The sequence below is a fragment of the Lagopus muta genome, chromosome 5, assembly GCF_023343835.1.
Source record: "Lagopus muta isolate bLagMut1 chromosome 5, bLagMut1 primary, whole genome shotgun sequence".
NCBI lineage: Eukaryota > Metazoa > Chordata > Aves > Galliformes > Phasianidae > Lagopus > Lagopus muta.
In genome coordinates, this window is record NC_064437.1 from 63676506 (window position 1) to 63696246 (window position 19741).

At 47.0% G+C, this 19741-nt stretch overlaps 1 protein-coding gene across 1 annotated transcript; it reads left to right on the forward strand.

Moving 5' to 3' along the window:
* The first annotated feature begins 16423 nt into the window (after window positions 1-16423).
* Window positions 16424-17322, forward strand: FOXI2 (forkhead box I2). The gene is made up of 2 exons (XM_048945891.1): window positions 16424-16832; window positions 16929-17322. Exons 1-2 carry the CDS (start codon window positions 16424-16426, stop codon window positions 17087-17089), a joined length of 570 nt encoding a protein of 189 aa, XP_048801848.1. The 3' UTR covers window positions 17090-17322.
* Window positions 17323-19741: the final 2419 nt, after the last annotated feature.

Genomic DNA, 19741 nt, shown 5'->3' on the forward strand with positions numbered 1-19741 from the left:
GTCAGTGTTCATGGAGAATTACTCTTCATATACAACTGACATCTGAGATTTCCTCTTTGCATACTGGAATCTGCCAGGTGACTTCGGTGATAAATAGGCAATAGATAAAAAGATATTTACAGAAGGGTGAGGATAATGTTTTGTTGTTGTATTTGTCTTTGTTTTGTTTTGTTTTCAGAGGGGATGATACCAGTGGCAGCTAAAACTTTGCACTGAGTATCCAAACTCTATACTGAGTGGTAATGATACTGGTGAGGGGTCTGGAGCACAAGTCTTATGAGGTGTAGATGAGGGAGCTGGGGTTATTTAGTGTGGAGAAGAGGATGCTCAGGGTGCATTCTATAGCGTCCTGAAGGGAGGTTGTGACAAGAAGGAGGCTGGCCTCTTCTCCCAGACAATGAACAGGACTTGAGGAAGTGGCCACAAAATGTGCCAGGGGAGACTTAGGTTAGACAAGGAAAAATCTTTTCTCTCAAAGGGTGGTCAGGTACGGGAATGGCTGCCCAGGGAGGTGGTGGAGTCGCCGTCCCTGGCAGTGTTCAAGAGGCATCTGGAGGAGCTGCTATGAGATTTAGTGGCTTAGTGGGTAATAATGGTGACAGGAGGACAGTTGGACTAGAATAATCTTGTAGGTCCTTTCCAACCCTGTGATTCCATGATTCTATGATATAAGAAAGGGCTACAGAATATTAAAGTTTAGAATGATTGAACGGATGCTATTGCACATCTGATATCTTGAACAACATTCGTGTAGTAAGGCTAAAGAAAGGTGCAGGTAGGTAGAGCACATGGATGTGTGCAACAGGACAGGACAACACCAGCATGGAGAGTTGTGCATGGCCCACCTGGAGAACCAATTTTACTGCCAAACGCTGTTCCCTGCTACGTAACCCCAGAACAAATACAACCCTTTTTATATCCTGCTTTCCTTACTAGCAGGAGCAAACTGGAGCATGTGAAATCCAGATGACAAAACCCTGCAGAATGTATAGCCTGAGTTGCTTTATTATCTTGGAACTGATGTGACACGCAGAGCAGGACTGCCCCTGTGTTAACACACCTGCTAACACAGGGGGTCTTGGCCTGCCTAAAACATACAAGTCAGGCTGGGAAAAGTCAACACCCAGAAGTTGTTTGTGCTGATTGCTAATAGACCAACAAGCCTTTAAAAATTATGTAAATGGGCTGGAAAATATTCTGCAGATGAGGATGTGCTGCAATTTCATTTCATATATTTATCTCATTAATTTCATAGCGTGCGTTGGGTTTTCTGAGCACCGCTCATGAGCATAAACTGCTTATCCCTCCATCACTGTCTTGACGTCCCCTTTTTTTTGCTACAGGCTCCACTGGCCTCAGATTATTGTAAACTTCTTGGACAAGGATGTGTATTTAGACAGCATCCAGCGTGGTGGGACCTTCTCTTGACTTTAGCATTGCCATGGTGAAAACAGTACAGAATAGCCATCCTATGCAACATATGGAAAGTTGTGATAAGAATGTCTTTCAAGCCTCTTAATTAGATATGATTATGAGTACACTGTTGTCCTGCAAAAGACATTATTGAAGTCTGTGAGAAAGAAGTTTCATGGGTAGCGGACCAGCTTGAAGGAAACTTGCTTATTTCTGATTATTTTGTATTAATTAAAAGCTTTTAAAAAATTAATATTGCAGTAAATGTAAATCTTTATGTTAGCATTCATCGCTGTTACCCTCAGGCATTCTCCTGTGGAACAACCGCAGAGATATCAAAGTTAATAATTTCTGTACTTCAAAGCACTTTAAATTTTAATCCAAAAACAAAACAATGTTTTTTTAGAGAGGAAGCAGAGGAATTGTTCATGGAGATGAGGTAAGTTTTTGGGAAAGCAGCCCGTTGAGCTCTGTGCAGCCATGCATTGCAGCAGGGCTGCTCCTCTCCCACACTGCAGCAATCTGGGTTGGAGGGCACAGACACATCAGGAACAGTATTGGGAAAAAAAAATGAAATGTGTATTTCTTTTTTCTCAGTTGGCCAAAGGAGCACTTCAGAGGTGAGCAGGTCGGTGGACTTCACAGAATAGGGTACCATCCAATGAAAAGGAAGGAAATACAAACAGGCCCAGAATTGGTCTGGTGGTTGGGCAACCCTGCCCATGGCAGAGGGGTTGAAACGAGATGATCTTTGAGGTCCTTTTCAACCCAGGCCATTCTATGATTCTATGATGATCAAATGGAGAAGCACTGCTGGTGAGTGGTGTGCAATATCAGTGGTAGGAGTAGGGCAGTGTGGCTCAGCAGCATGGCTAGCTCTTTGCCAACCTCTTTCTCAGTGCAGAAAACAAGTCTCTTCCAGCGAGGTTTAAAATATGCTGAGTTTAAGCTTAGAAGCATCACAGGATGCGTCCAAAGTAAATAAAGCCTCACAGAGGGTGTTAAATTAAAAAGACACAGATGAAATAAATTTGGCCAAGCATGAAGCCATGGAAGTTCCTGCCCTACATGGCCTCCCAGTGGCACTGCCACTGAAGCCCCAGGTACCCATTGGTGACCTGATGCTCACAGCCTCCTGCAGCATGCAGAAATACCTGCACTAAATATCCAACCAGCTTAGAGCAAAAACTTTCAGGGTCCTGAAGATCTCTGGGCAGCCTGGCCTGGTGGTTGGCGACCCTGCACACAGCAGGGGGTTGAAATTGTGGTCCTTTTCAACCCAGGCCATTCTATGATATGATTCTATGATCTCCTCAGCTCTGGGCTGCGATGGCCACTTGTTGCCTGCTGGATTGCAGCAGACACCACGGAGGGATAATGGTTCGCTGCAGCTTACAGTGCATGCATTTTATTTCTTTTTTGTGACTTCCTTCTGTTTAGCGCTCACATGGAGCCCATTAAATGACACAAATGGTGGATTTGGGTGTTTTGCTGTTGTTGCTTTTTTTGTTTCGTTTCGTTGTATGCATAAAAGAATCATAACAGTCCTTAAAAGCTGTTATTCCCCATGCTGGGAAAACACTCTTTAGCCACCTGCTGTAAAAAGTGTGTTCCAAATGGAGCATTTTTGTTACAAATAGTAACCCTTGGTGCTCAGTAGGTGTTGGCAGCTATCTGCTGTGCCTGCCCGTGCTCATGACCACACACCGTGGTGCTCTGCAGGCTCCATGCACTGGATTTTGCCACCGGGGTGCAGAGCAGCAGGAGATGTCAGCTCTGTGAGTGCCATGCAGGTGTCAGGGCACCTTTCCCTGTATGCTGCCTGGCTGAGCACACGATGCTGCTGACTCTTATTTAGCCCTAGTGCCTATCTGAGTACATGACAGCCACTGCCCTGGCCGTTGGGAGCCAGCTGTCTGGGTGTTTTGCATCAGCCAGATATGGGGATGCGAAGCCGCATGCATGTATTTTCTGCTTCACCTGGTCTCCTATCTGTAGCCCAACGGGGGACTGTAAGCCTTTGGAAGACTCAGCCGCAGCAGCATCGTTTGGGAGTGGGCAGGAGTTGAGTGCTCCGAGCGCAGAGTACTCCGCGGTCACCTGGGGATGAGGATCAGCCTTTCCTGATGGGCTGTGGGACCAGCGACCTCTGCTGCTGCAACACGTGAGTCGTAGAACATTGCAGAGAAGCAGGGCAAGCAAGCGAATTGCTCGGTATGCAGAGCTGCTGACTTTTGGAGTTTACTATCTGGGGTATTTATTTATTCAAGCGCCCTATGCACCTCATTTACAGCACTGTGGCCGGCAAGATTTTATCTGATGTGTGTTCAGACGAGCAGAATAGAATGATCAACTCCAGACATGCAATTTTTTCCCCTCTTCATTATCCCACCAATAAGGGAAAAAACAATCTAAAGACAAGAATTAAAGTTCAATATACGGCTGAAGTGGATGGGAGATGGCAGGGTTACTCCAGCACGTGTCCCTGCCCAGAAGCCCATGCCCTGGGAGCAGGGTTGGTGTGTGCTGTCCACAGGGCATCACTTCTTTTGGCCCCACTATGTCATACTGCACCCTGCTCTCCTTGCAGACATTTGTCAGCACGTTATGATTCTCAGCAATTATTCATTTTTATAGCAAGGAGAATTTGTGGAGGAAAAAAAGGTCAAGGAAGATTAATAAGGAACAAAATGTCTAATAACTACACAATATTAGATGAAAATAGGAGAATGATTACTGCACACGCTGTGCTGCTTCATCTTATTATCCCACTTTAGTGGAATCCATAATTTACAACTTTAATAAACTCCCAACCTCTTTGGGCCAAGATATACATTGCTGTTATTTTTATTAGCTACATAATAATAAGAAGCAATCTGCAACATAATTGCCCTGCATAAGCAAACTTCTAATCACTTTTAAGAATATTTTTATGGCGACTAACAGGGACAAAACCAGACAAAGTGCAGCCCCGAGACTGCGTGTTTTCACCTCCAGGTTTCCAGCATCACACATTCTGCTAACGAGTAGAGGTCACAATTACCTTGGGATAGCTAACGGCGAAACTGGGGGATCAGTGCACCAAAGTTCAAATATTCAAAACTACAAGTATTCAAATATTTGTATTAACCCCTCACCGGTTTTAAAAGTCCTGAAGAATTTAAGTGGGGAAAAAAAGAGATATGGTGTGATCAGAGGGTGGTGAGGCACTGGCACAGGTTGCCCAAGGAGGCTGTGGATGCCCCATCCCTGCAGGCATTCAAGGCCAGGCTGGATGTGGCTCTGGGCAGCCTGGGCTGCTGGTTGGTGACCTGCACACAGCAGGGGGTTGGAAATGGATGAGCACTGTGCTCCTTTGCAACCCAGGCCATTCAATGATTCTGTGATTCCTGAATACCAGTCTCAAACTGGGCTTGGAACACCACAAGCAGCATTTTCCGACTGTAATTCAGAGCATGATCTAAACATCCACAGAAATTCAGAGAGAATTAAACCTTTGTCGTACACTTCCATAGGATAACTGCAGAGAATCCCAACACTGATAGGATTTCATTACCATGCTCTGATTTGCAGGGTAATTACATGGAACATAATAACACCTGTAACGGGCATTAAAACTCTATAAATAAGCTTTTCCTCTGAAGTTACTCCCCCCTCTCAAGTTAATGATTCCACTCAATCTTTCTTATTTTATGAAGCAGTTTTTCAGCTGGTCTGAGGCCCCCAGCTTCTGCCTGAAGCTCAGCTGCAACAAAACAAAACATGGTCAGTTTTTGCCACAATCAAACCACCTGGGTAACTTTCCCAGGGCAGGCATCCCACTGCCTTATTTGTGCCCCCATTCAGCTGGTCTATTAATTAATATTAATATTATAAGATTTTTTGCTTGTGTTTCAGCTAACTCGAAACACTGGGATACTGTTTATGAGGGTAGATTATAGCCATAACCCATCAGAAATTCTATAACGTTATGTATTCAGCCTTCTTGGATATCCATCATCTGGGAGGCTTTTGCTTGTAGTCCTTGGCTGTTTCAGCGTGATCCAACCACTTAAACTCCTCCTTCATTTTCCTATTACATTACCTGTGTCTCACTACTCTGAATACATGAACTGCTTTTCCCTTGGATACACAGCAAACCTGAACAGTATATCTTCATTTCAAGGCCTTTCTGGCCTAGTTGCATCCTTCTCCTCTCGTTTCTGTCACAGCACGAGGCCATAGCACCTGCACTCATCCAGTCAATGGTGCTGACTTTGGCTGCTGCTGCTGAATGTCCTTGAACTAGCTCTGTTCCCTGCTGCAAAATCACCTTGCTGCCCTCTGTACTTCCCCTTTCTATCTCATCTCCTGGGATACCAATAAATAACCCCCTTTTTTCTTTTTTTTTTCTTTTTTCTTCCAATATCACTTCATTATTTTCTTTGTGCCTCTATAACTCTTAGGGTATGTGTTCTGGGTGCCAGCAGTCACTGGTGTGTACAGGCAAAGTCCTCTTTTTCAGCCAGGCACAACACAAACTGGACGACTACTGCTTCTGCTGCTACTTCTTGCCTTAGAGAACACCCTTTTCATGTGATAGATAGGAGAGAATGAAATAGGGGAACTTAGCAAATAGGAAACATCAAATCACATATAGTGGCAATACTAAGTCACTATCTGAAGCAGTGAAGGAGCACCTGGTGGGAAGGCAGAGCCAATCCAGGGGAGCTCAGGTGCATGCAGTGCAATGCAATGCACCTGAGTGACTGGAAGGGCTGCAGCCAGAATCCACCCCTTTCTAGACCTCATTTTAAGCTTGGCAGTGGATGTGAGGGCATCTCTTGTTGGAGCTCCCTGCCTACTTCTGGCCTTTCAAAGGTAAGTAGCTTTTTTCTTTTATTTCTGCATCTGTGGCTCCTGCATTTGGGCTCATTCTCATTTGCTGTAGCCAAACATTTTTGCCACCCTGCTGTTATCATCCCACTATAGCATTACATCACAACACACTCAAACATATCAATTCCCCCAATAACCACGCACAGAACTTTGTTTGAGCTTTTGTAAGTTCTGTAGATGCTCTTAAGTTGTCTTCTGCAGGCCCTGGTCAGCACACAGCCCTCCATTCTCCTTCAGTGCCTATGGGAGGAAGAGGGTGGAACTGGAAATTAGCTACATCTAGAGCACCACGCAGGCAAAAGGCAGTCAAGAGCTGGAGGAATAGGTTATAACTTTGATTAAGTGCTCTTTCTCTCCTTGTTTCTTGTCCTCTGTGTGTCACACAGCTTATTAACTCCTGATTATTTCCTCAAGGTGCAGAAACTTATGTCATTAGTTAATGTAGGAGTATCTGGCAGTTGTCTCTGATTTCACACAGCACATTCATTTCTTAACATCCCTTTTCCTCTCCCCCAGCTCTGGCATTTGCTGCACAAGAGGGATGAAGTGAAGGAGCGAAAGCCCAAAGGACCTCTGGTGAGCACTGATGCCAGGCCAGCAGTGCAGGGAACGAAGCTGGAACCAGGGCACTTGGGGCCAAAGCCAATGGACATCTTTCCTGGAGGCACAAGGAAGGAGAAACAATAGGACTTTATCTTAACTGCAAAGCTTCAGCAGGTGGGGGGGGGGGGGGGGGGGGGGGGGGGAGTGGGGAACAAAAAGAAAAGCACTCTATGTGGTAGATAGCAGCCATTTCACTTAGTGCTGCCCCTTGAAATGCATTTAGCAGCACTGAATAGAACAGCGTTGAGAAGGTTATGCATAATATGCATAGATCAATTTCCATGCATTGTTTAACTTGCTAAATCTAATTCTTTTCCACCCACTACTCAATTTAATTTCCATGCATATAATGGATGGAATACAACACTCCCATGCCAGAGGCTAGCAGAAAGTCCAGGTAGAGGTCAGGTGAATGTCTGGAAACAAAACAAATTACAGGGAATGCTGATTGCTTTATTACAGCTTGTATCATCTTGTTTATAGAAGAAATAACTTCTCAAGTGATTGTTAATGATTTTTAAATGTTTTCACATTGTTGAGGTAACAGAATTGCTGTCATGATGAAAGAGAAACATAACACAACCTCTGCATGTCCTTGTAAAATTTCAGTGGTTTCTTGGTGACAACCACAGTAATTAAAGCTGGAAAAAAAGAACAGTATGTAAACCATTTGCACTGAGTCATAGCATGCAAATATTTTCCTTTTCAATTTGAGCTAGCATGAGTTTGGGCTCTGCCAGAAAGCTGCTTTGTGTGCTTTTGTCATGGGTGGTGATTGCTTGGTTTTGTGCAATGCAAGAGGGAAAACAATGCAATTTGGGGTTTTTCTTTTGAGGAGTTGCTCAAAATCTACTGGGGGGAAAAAATCTAGGAAGACATTTTCACTTTTTCAAGAATGAAGATTAATGTTTCCCAGTTCAGAAGTCAACTGTCATGTTTTTCCCCCCTTTGTACTCTCAGGAAAGTGTAAGAGCAGTGGAAACTCCTCATGTACACACTGGAACAGGTTGCCCAAAGAGGCTGTGGATGCCCCATCCCTGCAGGCATTCAAGGCCAGGCTGGATGTGGCTCTGGGCAGCCTGGGCTGCTGGTTGGTGACCTGCACACAGCAGGGGGTTGGAACTGGATGAGCATTGTGCTCCTTTGCAACCCAGGCCATTCTGTGGTTCTGTGTAAAAAAACTTTGCAGTGGTAACATGCAGTACACCACTGGACTTGGAAGCCTCCAGGTGTGAGTGGGTTTCCATCATGCACTGACTGCAAAACAAGGGTAGGATGCATTAGATTTAGCTCTATCTTATCTGTGAACTGAGAGATGTTTTAAGCTCTGTTAGTAATCTCAAAGTCTTTCATCAGCCATATGGTAAATAATTGCCTGCCCATGGGTTTCTCTAGGCTCAAGATGGTGTGATGCTGAGGGTAATCACAGCAAGGGCATTTTCTAACCTGAATTCAGTTTGGCAGGTTCCCTGGCATGAGCATGTACCAAGTTTTCCTTCACCTGCAGGCCAGCTTGGTCCTGTAGGACATCAAAACTCATCAGGACCTGCCTCGTCAGCAGGGAAATCAGCCCATGAACTTGTAAAGCAAAGACATGCTGAGATGGAGCATCCTCCTGCAATGAGCCTGTGTTGTTCGCTGTGGGGCTGTGCTGCCACAGGGGAATGCATCATCCCAGTAGCTCCTCTCTGAGATACGATGGCCATACATTAGCACAAGAGCGTCGTATATTACCTGAGAGAGCTGTAGCTCTCACACCACGTTACACCAATCCATCACTGAAGCAAGCTGTTGCTTTAATGATATATTAGTGTAATAATCTGAGCAGGGCATACCAATGATATATTACTCAAAAGATGGCACCATTTTATGGAAGCTAGGTTCCAGGAAGATATTCAGTGTAATTATAGGCTGCTGGCTGACTTCTAGTGGCAAGAAAGTCAGCCAACGTACCCAGGATACAGTGGGAACTGCTTTCCCAGTTGGGGTTGGAATCACCAGTATAGAAATGGGCTTTTTGTTCACCTGGTGGTGAATGTTCTCTTCTCTTAGCTGCAGTGAGTCGTTTTAAATCTGTGCTGGTCACTTGGTGGAAAGGTCTAGATAGCAGTTACCCTAGGAAACCCTCTTAGTACAGAGCAGCTTCTTTCTAGGCCCAGGTTTCTGTTTCTGCTGTTCTCTACAAATAGTTCTTCCATTTTGTGATTTGCATTAGGACAAGGGTAACTATTTCTTGTAACTCACCCTTAGAAATAATCTACATTTATCTTTGGTTTGTGTAGTGCTGTGGGACTTCGGTGTACTGATGGTGAGACGTCACTTGGCTCAGTAAATATGGGAAGAGATTAATTTTGCCCTCTTGATTATTTGATTGGTAAGAATGCATTTTATCACCAGAAGAAAACTGCTTGCCAAATATTACACGTTTATAACAGTCACTGTACTTTTGCAGCATACAGTTGGCACTGTTAGATCCCAGCTTTCCAAATCCCTGCTCATCTTGGCTTTTTACAGGAGCAAATTTAATCGTTCCTCAGGAGAACAAAATTAAAGCATTCGAATAGAGGGAAAACAAACAAACAAACAACCATAGGTTGTAGAAAATGATCAGGTGAACAATACTTCTTGTTGCCTCTGACTTCTGTGAGGCAGTGAGCTGCGTTTCTGACCTGGATGTGATCTTACAGGGGTTGGCACACCGCAGCACCAGGAGGAGAATAGAGCTGAGCATCGCCTTTCAAACGAAGGGCGATAGAATAATGGAACAGCCTGGGGGAGGCTTTAGCTCCTTTGATACTGATTTTATTTTTTATTTTTCCCCCCCAAATGGACGCATGAACTTATGTTTAACGTTATAATACCTATAATAATAATTAAATTGCCAGTGCTTCTCTCCAAGGTCTCGAAGTGACTTCACAGACAATTAGTCCCGCGAGGCTCTAAGTATTAGCGCCGTCCTTTGTGCGGATGAGATCTGAAGGAAAAAGAGCCTAATTGGCTGAACAAAACCCATTAAAGTAAATGGGATGTAGGACCTGTGACTTTGAGTCTGCTGGCAGTGACTCGGAGCAGCAGCATGCTGACATCCCCAGCCCTTCTCCATCCATCTTTCTCTCGGGCTCTGGTGCTACAAATATCTGGTGTAGAAGAGGAGGGACAGGAGTCACTCTGTCAGTGTAGAAAGAGAAGGAAAAGCCTTTGGAGAGGTGAGGAAGTGGGCTTTGTGGGATGTCAGGACCATAGTGCAGCTGATGTAAAAGCATTTTTCTCTGAAGTAACGTGCCTGGCTCTTTCTGTAAGATACACTTCAGAGAACAATTGATCTTGTTTCTTAGCAGTTACACCATATACAGAGAAGTACAGCCTAAAGTAAATAAATCTATATGCCATATAGCCAGGATCATCTTTTCCAAAGCAAAATCGTAGACTTGCTGAACCACAAACATGATCTTAAGGTGATTTTTACAAGAAGCAATGGCCTAAAACTTGACCATAGGAAGTTCCATGCAAACATGTCGAAGAACTTCCTTATGGTAAGGGTGATGGATCACTGGTAAAGGTTGCCCAGAGAGGTGGTTGAGTCTCCTTCTATGGAGATATTGAAGACCTGTCTGGTTGCCTACCAGTGTGATCTATTGTAGGGATCTGCTTTAGCATGAGGTTTGGACTGGATGGACTCTTGAGGTTCCTTCCAACCCCTGCAACTCCGTGATTTTCAATTGCTGGAATCTTTGCAGGAATTGCACATACAAAATGCGTTATATTAACTTACTTTGCCCTGGGGGACCGTAATTTTTTATTCATCCTTAACGTTATTTGCTTGCAATTTGTATTTTTATCACATTGGAAAGTGTAATAGAGAGCCTAAAAACATTCTAAATCCCCAGCAACTCCGATCAGCCCCTAGCTCGCTTTCAGCTGTGCACAGCTTCAAACCATCCAACAGCTGCCTGACTTCTGAAACGCTGCTGAGCTTCAGGTGCCTGGTTATCCCTTGCCTGTTCTTTGGCTGGCAAGTTATAGCTGTTCATAATGTGCAATATCAAAAATCTCCTTTCACTGAGGTTTTTCTTAGTGTCAAATACCTTTGCACAGGAGCAAACTGGGTTTTGCAAGGCAACAAATCCCTCTTAGTAATGTGTTGGAGACAGGGCAGCTGGTAGTAGAAGGTTATGAACCTGGAAGTGCTAACATTGCTCTATGTGTCAATGAAGTTGGATGCTTTTTAAATGTGGATTTGTTTATGTAACAGCTTGAAAATGAAGACTTAAAGGTGAGCAGTTAAAAGTACAAACGCTGTTAAGCAAATCTGTCGGTAAGAGGACCGGCATAAAACTTGATACTGCATACTGAAAGCGGGTGAGCTTGGGCTCCAAGCAACATTCAGAGTCATTTGAGAGCAATTGGTTGGTGCTAAAGTGAATGTGTCTTTCAAAGAAACATAAACAGCCAGCAGAGAATGAAGCTGTCTTACAGCTCCAGCTGCCCCCAAAGGAAGCCAGGAGTCTGCAAGGCTCCCCTCAGTGCCCTTCCATTGGATCTTAGAATCATTAAAGCTGGAAGTGTCTGCTAGGATCCCCACCGTGCCCACTGCCCACATCCCTCAGTGCCACATCCCCACGGCTCTGCAACGCCTCCAGGGATGGTGACCCCACCAGTCCCTGGGCAGCTGTGCCAATGCCCAACTGCTCTTTTGGAGAAGATCAGCAGGAAAAGGACAAGGAGCCAAAGATGCTCCTCCCAGTCGCTCCCAAGAAGAAGTTTCCCATTATTTTGCTGAGCTTTGGGAGGAAATCAGAACAGGGATGGCTGAGCAGCTCCCCTCCCCACCCAGCTCACGGGCTCCTGGCTGGCAACTCGCCCCGTGTTCTCTTTGATGGATGGCCTTCCCAGCCTGGGAAATAAATGGGTTTTGTCCACAGTCCAGCACAGCGAGTCTCAGCCCATTTGAGAATAAATCACAACGCATGATGTAAACACTTAGGCTTTCAAAAACAAAACAGGTCCTCTAGGAGACATGTTCTGCAATGTCTTTCCATTAAACATGAGTTTTGCAGTAATTAATAGCCTGCTTAGTAATGGAAGCAAAAAAAATAAAAAGGGTTTCTCAAGGGGTTTCTTTGCGCTCTATTGCAGCAGAACAAGATGCTCACAACTTGCTGCCCCTTGTGCAGTGGAACAGCTGCAGGGCAGCCCATGTTTGACACCGATCTCCTGTTTAGACCAGGTGAGTGATGAAAAGATGTGCCTTGGAAAAGCAGAATGTTGCAACCTGCTTGTTGCCTGTATGACCATAACCATTTCACTTCTGAAGGGAGCACACACAGGATGTTGTGACACACGTGCACAAATGGTGATGCTCCAATTCCCCACACAGCAGTAGTTCCCCCTGGCAATGCCACCAGTAGAGACCACAGCATTTCAGGGAGGTGGTTGGAGTTCTGTGACACTTCTGTGTGCTTTCTGTGCTCAGTGTGGACAATGAATACTTTGGTTTCTCCATTCGTACTGTCTCAACCACAGGAACTGCCTTGCTGCTGGAGTGGGGGGTGCATATCCCTTCCCTTTAGGTGCTAACGTATGGGAGATCTGTAGTAAGGGGCATATATCCTAAATAAGCAGTCTCCTTATGTGTCATTAATGATATTCTTTCCATAAAATTCATGAAACAATAATTCTTCACTTATTTTTCCTCAACCCAGGCAATGTTACACTGAAGGCAATGAAGGCATATGTTACGCTTCCAGAATTCAACAGACCAAGGATGCTCCATATCAATAGATCTGAACACCATTAACTCAAAGGGATCTTTATACATGGGATCGCTAATGAGCTGAAATAAAATAAGAAGTAAAAGTGAAAGATAAAGTGTTTAGTGGACAAAAGAAGATCAATGCTTGAATGCATGTTTCACTTTCTTATAGACAGACTTTCTGAATAGTTAGACTGAAAGAAAACATAATGAAGGAATGTGTGATCTTACCACGCTGTGAGGGCATTAGTGCTGCTTGTGCTGATGCTTTTGCTGCCCAAACCTTTGGTGTATGCAAAGTCTATTGCTTTGAAATGCAAATAATGGAAAAAAATGCATACAACATTTAAAGACTGCTTACAAGAGTGAATAGTGATAGGATGAGGGGGAATGGTCTTAAACTGAGACAGGGGAGGTTGGGTATTAGGAGGAAGTTTTTCCCCCAGAGGGTGGTAAGGCACAGGAACAGGTTGCCCAAGGAGGCTGTGGATGCCCCATCCCTGCAGGCATTCAAGGCCAGGCTGGATGTGGCTCTGGGCAGCCTGGGCTGCTGGTTGGCGACCTGCACACAGCAAGGGGTTGGAACTGGATGAGCACTGTGGTTCTTTTCAACCCAGACCATTCTATGGTCCTATGACATTTCTCTTGCGCAATGTGGCTGCAGAAAAGTGTTGCCTGAGCTCTTGTGAGTTGAAGAGTTAACTAAATTAGAATATGTTGTGCAATCTAAAAATGGCAGTCTCCAGCAGATTTGTCTTCCTATGAGATACGTATTTCAGGTTTAAATTATCTGAATTCTAATTTTAGAGTTAATAGAGTTAATTGCCATAGGCCAATTGTCTCAAGCTTGATTGGCTCGAAAAATGTCCATTAGTTAGATAATAATTGTCACAGCAAATGAGCAGAGCTGCCTTAAGTCCAAAGTAATGTTTGGGTGGGTATTCATGGTGTCTGATGGATTTCCTTCTGTTTTGCTATGATCCGAGTAGTTCACCTCCAGTTATTTGCTGTTTTTATTTGCTGTATTTATATGTCAGCTGCTCCCACTTCCTTATAGTTGAAACAATTAGAGTGGCTGGTAGTGGTATTTGATATAGGATCTATCACACTTCTTTTCTGCTGTGGTTTTGGGGCATGGAGTAGTTTTCAAGGTTGTAATTTCAAGGTATGAGAAATAAATATGGGGGAAAAAAAAATAGTAGCATTGATATAGAGTGCCCTGAGATTCAGTGTGGTGGCTTTGCTCCTCTGAAGCTGCTCTGCTGAGAGGGAGGCAGGCTTCCTCCTGCCTTCTGCAGGCTGGGTCTTGTGCATGCTATCATAGAATCCTGAGTTGGAAGAGACCTCTGGAGGCCATCCAGTCCAACTCCCCTGCAGTGCACAAGGACACCACAGCTCCAGCAGGTTGCCCAGAGTCTGATCCAGCCTGGCCTTGAAGTCTCCATGGATGGGGCATCCACCACATCTCTGGGCAGCCTGTTCCAGTGCCTCACCACCCTCACCAGAAAAGACTTTTTCCTTATACCCAACCTAAATCTGCCCTCTTTATGCTTGAAACCATTTCCCCTCGTCCTATCGCAGCTGGCCCTGCTGAAGAACCTGCCCCCTTCTTTCCCTTAAGTTCCCCTTCAGATGTTGAAGTCACCTTTCGTTACAGGTGTTGTGACCTCTTAAGCCACCTTACCAAGAAGAAGGAGGCAAGTGGTGCCCACATACATCACTAATTATGGAAATGCAGGTGACTGGGTGGCCACGAGCGGTTGTCACCCACCACCCCACACACCTGGGAGCAGGCTGGACCTGGCAGTAATGATGCCTTTAGCAAGCCAATTAAGCCGTGCTACTTGATGAGGATGTACTACACAGCTTGCAAACGACACGGGGTCAGCAGTGCTTCTGTCTCTCACGCTTGCTTGTTAGCACACCTCATTTCTCGGGCTTTAAGCCGCCTAATTGGATGTTGCGGCGGCGGGAGGAGGGAGAAAGGTGGGAGTACCGAGGGGAAAAGCAGCTCCTGGAGCTCATCAGCCGCGATGATCGCTAGATGGCATTGCAAGCACACCGTTACCAGCGATGGGCTGGCGGCTGGGGATGGGGATCGAGATGGAACTGGGGTTGGGGCTGGCAATAGGATTGGGGCAGGGCTGGGGTTGGGGCTCAGTTTAAGGCCTGGATTGACTATAACCACAGAACAGCCAAGGATGCTCTTCGGTCACGCTGTCATCATGTTTTTTTATCATGAGATTTTGGTGAAACTCTAAAGGAAGAGAAGAGCAAAAGTTGTAAAATGATACACTTCTCATAACAAAACTACTTTTTCCCATGGGTTCCATATCATGAAGCAGGCAAGGAGTTACATTTGGGTAAGACTGCTGCTTTCTGATACCGAGTTTTTGTGAAACAAGCAGTCAGTGCCACCAAACACATTGGGCACGAGGATTTTTATGCCCTGTGGTGTCAGCTTTACTATGGAAGGCAGAAGGTAATGAGCTCCCTGTAGCAGTGACACAGAACACATTGTGACCTGAGAAGCGGGAGCAGCCCTGAGAGCCCTTTGGGCTGTGCATCAGTGTGGGATCAGCCAGAGAAGGGAAGATAAATAAAGGCAATGTCTGGGGGTGGATTGCTGAACTAATTTCATTGCAGCAGGTCCTTTACTTGGCAAATAGGCTTGGCATAAGCCTACGTACCTATGTGGGTGCTTAAAGTGGGCTATAATGCTAATACAGATGTATGTAAATGAGTTATAACACTTGTATCTCTATACAACGTAGGTTATAACCCTCCTGCCCCAGGGCATAAGCTATCCACTGCCCTCCATTAGGAAGCAATCTGACCCCCACAGCAATTCTTGCATCTCCTCTGAGAAGGCATCTCCCAGAGAAAGCACATTGGATCAGACAGAGCTGCCAGGGGAATGTGAATATTAGGCACACAAAGGGTGCAGTGTATGGTTTAGAAATAGTTCAAACATAAGCATGCTGCTCAAAGTGCAAAGATCTATTGGTAGAGGTGTGGGAAGCCACCTCAGTTATTTGAATTCCCTACCATGGTCAGGAGCCCATTCACCTTTACCTCTCTATAACTGCGATTGCTGCTAAATCCACACCTTATTTCTGTATGTCTCGGGAATGGTGTGAAATCTCTAAAAGATGGATGGATTCTAAAGCGAGAGAATGTTCAGAAATGCAACTGAAAATCGAGTTTTCATCAATTTACATCTTCTGGCAGAGAAGAACAATTGTAGATGATTTCCTTCTCACTGCTTTATCAGTAGGAAAAGCATAACCCAAAAGAATGTTGTTACAGGAGAACAAGAGATGCAGAAGCAAAGTGTTTATAGGATGTCAGGCACGTGGGTTGGCATCGACCAAAGCAGAGTACAAATTCAACCCGAAGTTTACTACCAGCAGTACGAAATGAAAGCAGTTCCTGCTCTCGCAGCAGGGTGAGCAGACAGCCCCCGTTCATCGGAGTGCCGCAGCTCTGCCTGGTGCTGGGGGGCAACCTGCGGGTGGGCACGGCTCCAATTCGGGATATTCAGCATTAGGAGCTCACGTGCCTTCGTGGCAATCCTAGCAGGGGCACGGCAGGGTGCGGAGGGAGGGGTCTCCAGGCGAGCGGACACGCGTGGGGCGGGGGCGGCCCTCCCGGAGCCGGGCTCGGGGCAGCGCGGTGCTGGCGGAGGGGCCGCGGGCGCTATTTAAGCAGGCGGGGTGCGGCCGCGCCGTCGGGGCAGGCGGCTCGGTGCCGGGCTGAGCTCGGTGCCGCCGGAGCATGCACGCCTTCGGGCCTCCCGCCGAGCCGCCCCTCGCCCGGGAGCTGCTGGACGCGGCTCTCCGCCCGCCCGCCGGCGGTCCCTACGCGTGGCTCGGCGGCCCCGCCGCCCCCTACCCGCCCGCCGCTCCGTTCCCACCGCCGTGCCCAGAGCGGGGCTGGACGTCGCCGCTCCCGCAGCACGAGGGGCCCCGCTCGGCACGGCCGCCCTACTCGTATTCGGCGCTCATCGCCATGGCCATCCACAGCGCGCCGGGCCGACGGAGGACCCTCAGCCAGATCTACCAATACGTGGCCGAGAATTTCCCTTTCTACAAGAAGAGCAAGGCGGGCTGGCAGAACTCCATCCGACACAACCTGTCCCTCAACGACTGCTTCAGGAAGGTCCCGCGGGACGAGGATGACCCGGGTAAGGCGGAGGGTGGGGATGGGGCGGGCGGAGCGGTGCTGCCCGTGGGTCGGGGCCGGAGCGATGGGCGCCGCACCTTTCCTCTCCCATCTGCAGGTAAAGGCAACTACTGGACACTGGACCCCAACTGCGAGAAAATGTTCGATAACGGCAACTTCAGGAGGAAGAGGAAGAGGCGTCCGGAGGCTGGAGACGGCGGTGGGGCCGCGGGGGGCCCCCGTGTGAGCGCAGCCCCCGGGCACGGCCAGATGCACTGAGGTGGAGGAGGAAGGAGTGTTTTTGCGATGCGTAACTGTACATTTCTGTAGGTCTATAAATAGAGAGATGAGAGAAGGAGTGGGATGTGTGTGTGCTTAGGGTGAAGTGAAGGCGGGAGGGCTGTGGGAAGCGCTCCCTGTTGGGACTCAAAAGCATCCAACGCACGAGTCATGGTGGAACATTCATAGAATGGTTTGAGTTGGAAGGGACCTCTAAAGGCCGTCTGGTGCCACCCCCTGCGGTGTACAGGGACACCCACAGCTCCATCAGGTGCTCAGAGCCCGGCCCCTGACCTTGGGTGTCTGCAGGGACCACTGCCACCTCTCTAGGCAGCCCATGCAGTGCCTCACTGCCCTCTCATATCCAGTCTAAACTTCCCATCTTTTAGTTTGAAACCACTTCACCTTGACCTATTGCAACAGATGCTGCTGCTAAAGAGTCTGTCCCCTTCTTTCTTGCAGCCCCCCATTAGATACTGAAAGGAATCACCATGATGTGAGCTGGGTGGGATGGTGGCTTTCCTTCCCCCTTGACAAGAGCGGCCTGTCCCATCCCTGCCCGCTGACCTCCTGTCCCATGGATGCCCAAGGTGCCTTTCTCTCCTCTTTCCAGGTGTGCAGCTGGGATGCCCTCACTGCAAGGCACAGCTCTCAGTTGTGGTTGGGGTGGTGTTGGGCTCACTGAGTGGGGAGGGACAGCGGGACGTGCCCCTGGAGCTGGGCATGGCTTGTGGGGCAACCAGCCCCACATCCTCTATGGCATTTCTGAATAAAACCCCTTTATTTTCCCAAACACAAAAGATGATCTTTGTGTCAGCCCGTGGAGCTGATGATAATTTATCCAAAGAATTTCAGATTTAATCGAGCATCCAAAATGATGCCGGATCCCTGCTGAGGAGCCCTTTAATTGCTGGGTTTGCTGCTGGCCCCCACGATGAGTGCTTGCAGGGTGCTGACAGCCTGCGGTGTGCGTGTCCCCGTGCAAATACAAATAAGTGTGTGTTTCAGTCTGCTTGGGGCAGAAAAGTGGCAATGCCCCTAAGTAAAGGCATCAGGTGACAAAGCTCTGCTCAGTCATAGAATCATAGAATGGCCTGGGTTGAAAAGGACCACAATGATCATCTGATTCCAACCCCCTGCTATGTGCAGGTCGCCAACCAGCAGCCCAGGCTGCCCAGAGCCACATCCAGCCTGGCCTTGAATGCCTGCAGGGATGGGGCATCCACAGCCTCCTTGGGCAACCTGTTCCATGCTCTCAACAGGGCAGCTGTGGGCTGGAGGGAAAAGGGCTGCCAATACAATGATGTGCTGTGGTCAAACCTTGCTTGGACCTGGTGTCCCACAGGTGTGCAACAGCACAGCATCCTGTGAGACGTGTCCTGCTGTGACACACAAAGTGATTTGCTGCTCATTTCATATGGCTCAAGCTTCTGACAGCCTTCTGAGCCTCCCCGCACTCCCAAACACACTCTATAGCCAAAGTCACACTCTGCAGTGCCAACCCAACCAGACTGATTTAGCTTGAGAAGACCTGCAGGAGTTCCTTTGCTTTGTGCAAGAGGGGCACAACTGCACACACAGCAGGATGGCCCACACAGAGCAAGACTGAGTGTTTGCAATGCAGTTAAACCAGAGCGTGCTGGAGGCCTGGACTTACACGAATATGCAATGGAAATGTTAGGAACTTACGTACTTGATGGCTTGAAATGATTATTCATCCAGCTTCTGTTACGCTTCCTATCTTCTGCTTTTCACAGAGTAGCACTGCCAACAAATGACAACGGCTTTGGAGCACTATTGAGAGCTGAAACTGAGGGCTTAGGCTTTATCCAGCCAGCTTCAGGCCACCGTTTCTTTACCCTTGGGCAGCACATGGGTCAGTGTAGAAGAAGGGGCTGCTCACAGACAATGGCCATCTTCACAAAGAACAGCCAGGCGTGATCTGCTTCTCATCCCTGGCACTTCTCCCTGATGAGAGGCATTGGGCGAGGCTGGGAGGGCACAGTGACCTCCTTCCCTCTCCCAGGGGTGCAACCAATTTCAGTTGCTTGCAAGCAGTGCCTGCGGGGCGTCTGCTGAATTAATGGGATGAAAGGAAAAGCCTGGTGAGCTCCCAACACCAACAGGGCTGGCTCTGCAGCCCATGCTGTCTGAGCAGGACAGAGCAGGAGCTGGAGAGAGAATTTCATTTCCTATGAAAATTTCCAAATCGTCAGCTATGGTTGATTTACTGAATTTGATTCCTTTTGTTTTAATATTATTTACATCAAAGGCAACAATTCTCTGTTCTTACCAAGAGAAGTCCATAATGAGTGCAACCCAAAAGTGGTAAATCAAGTTAATTTCTACTTTTTGTTCCCTTTTCCATCAGGTCTAGCACTTGCATGCATCTCATCGTTACTAACCATTACGATTCCCCTATGCCTTACTGCATCACAACTTTGCTTCCCAGGACTTTTTGGCAAAACAGGTACTGTCAGGTTCTGTACAGCCGGACTGTTTAGGTGATATCATCACATATCACACTGGATTTTAGTCTGTTCTAAATCCAGGCTCTGCAACTACATGTTTTGAAGTCATGTTAATTGCGAGCTCCAGTGGGATTTCTGAGTTCTTGAGGAATTCAGGGTTTCTTACCTTGCCTATGATTAA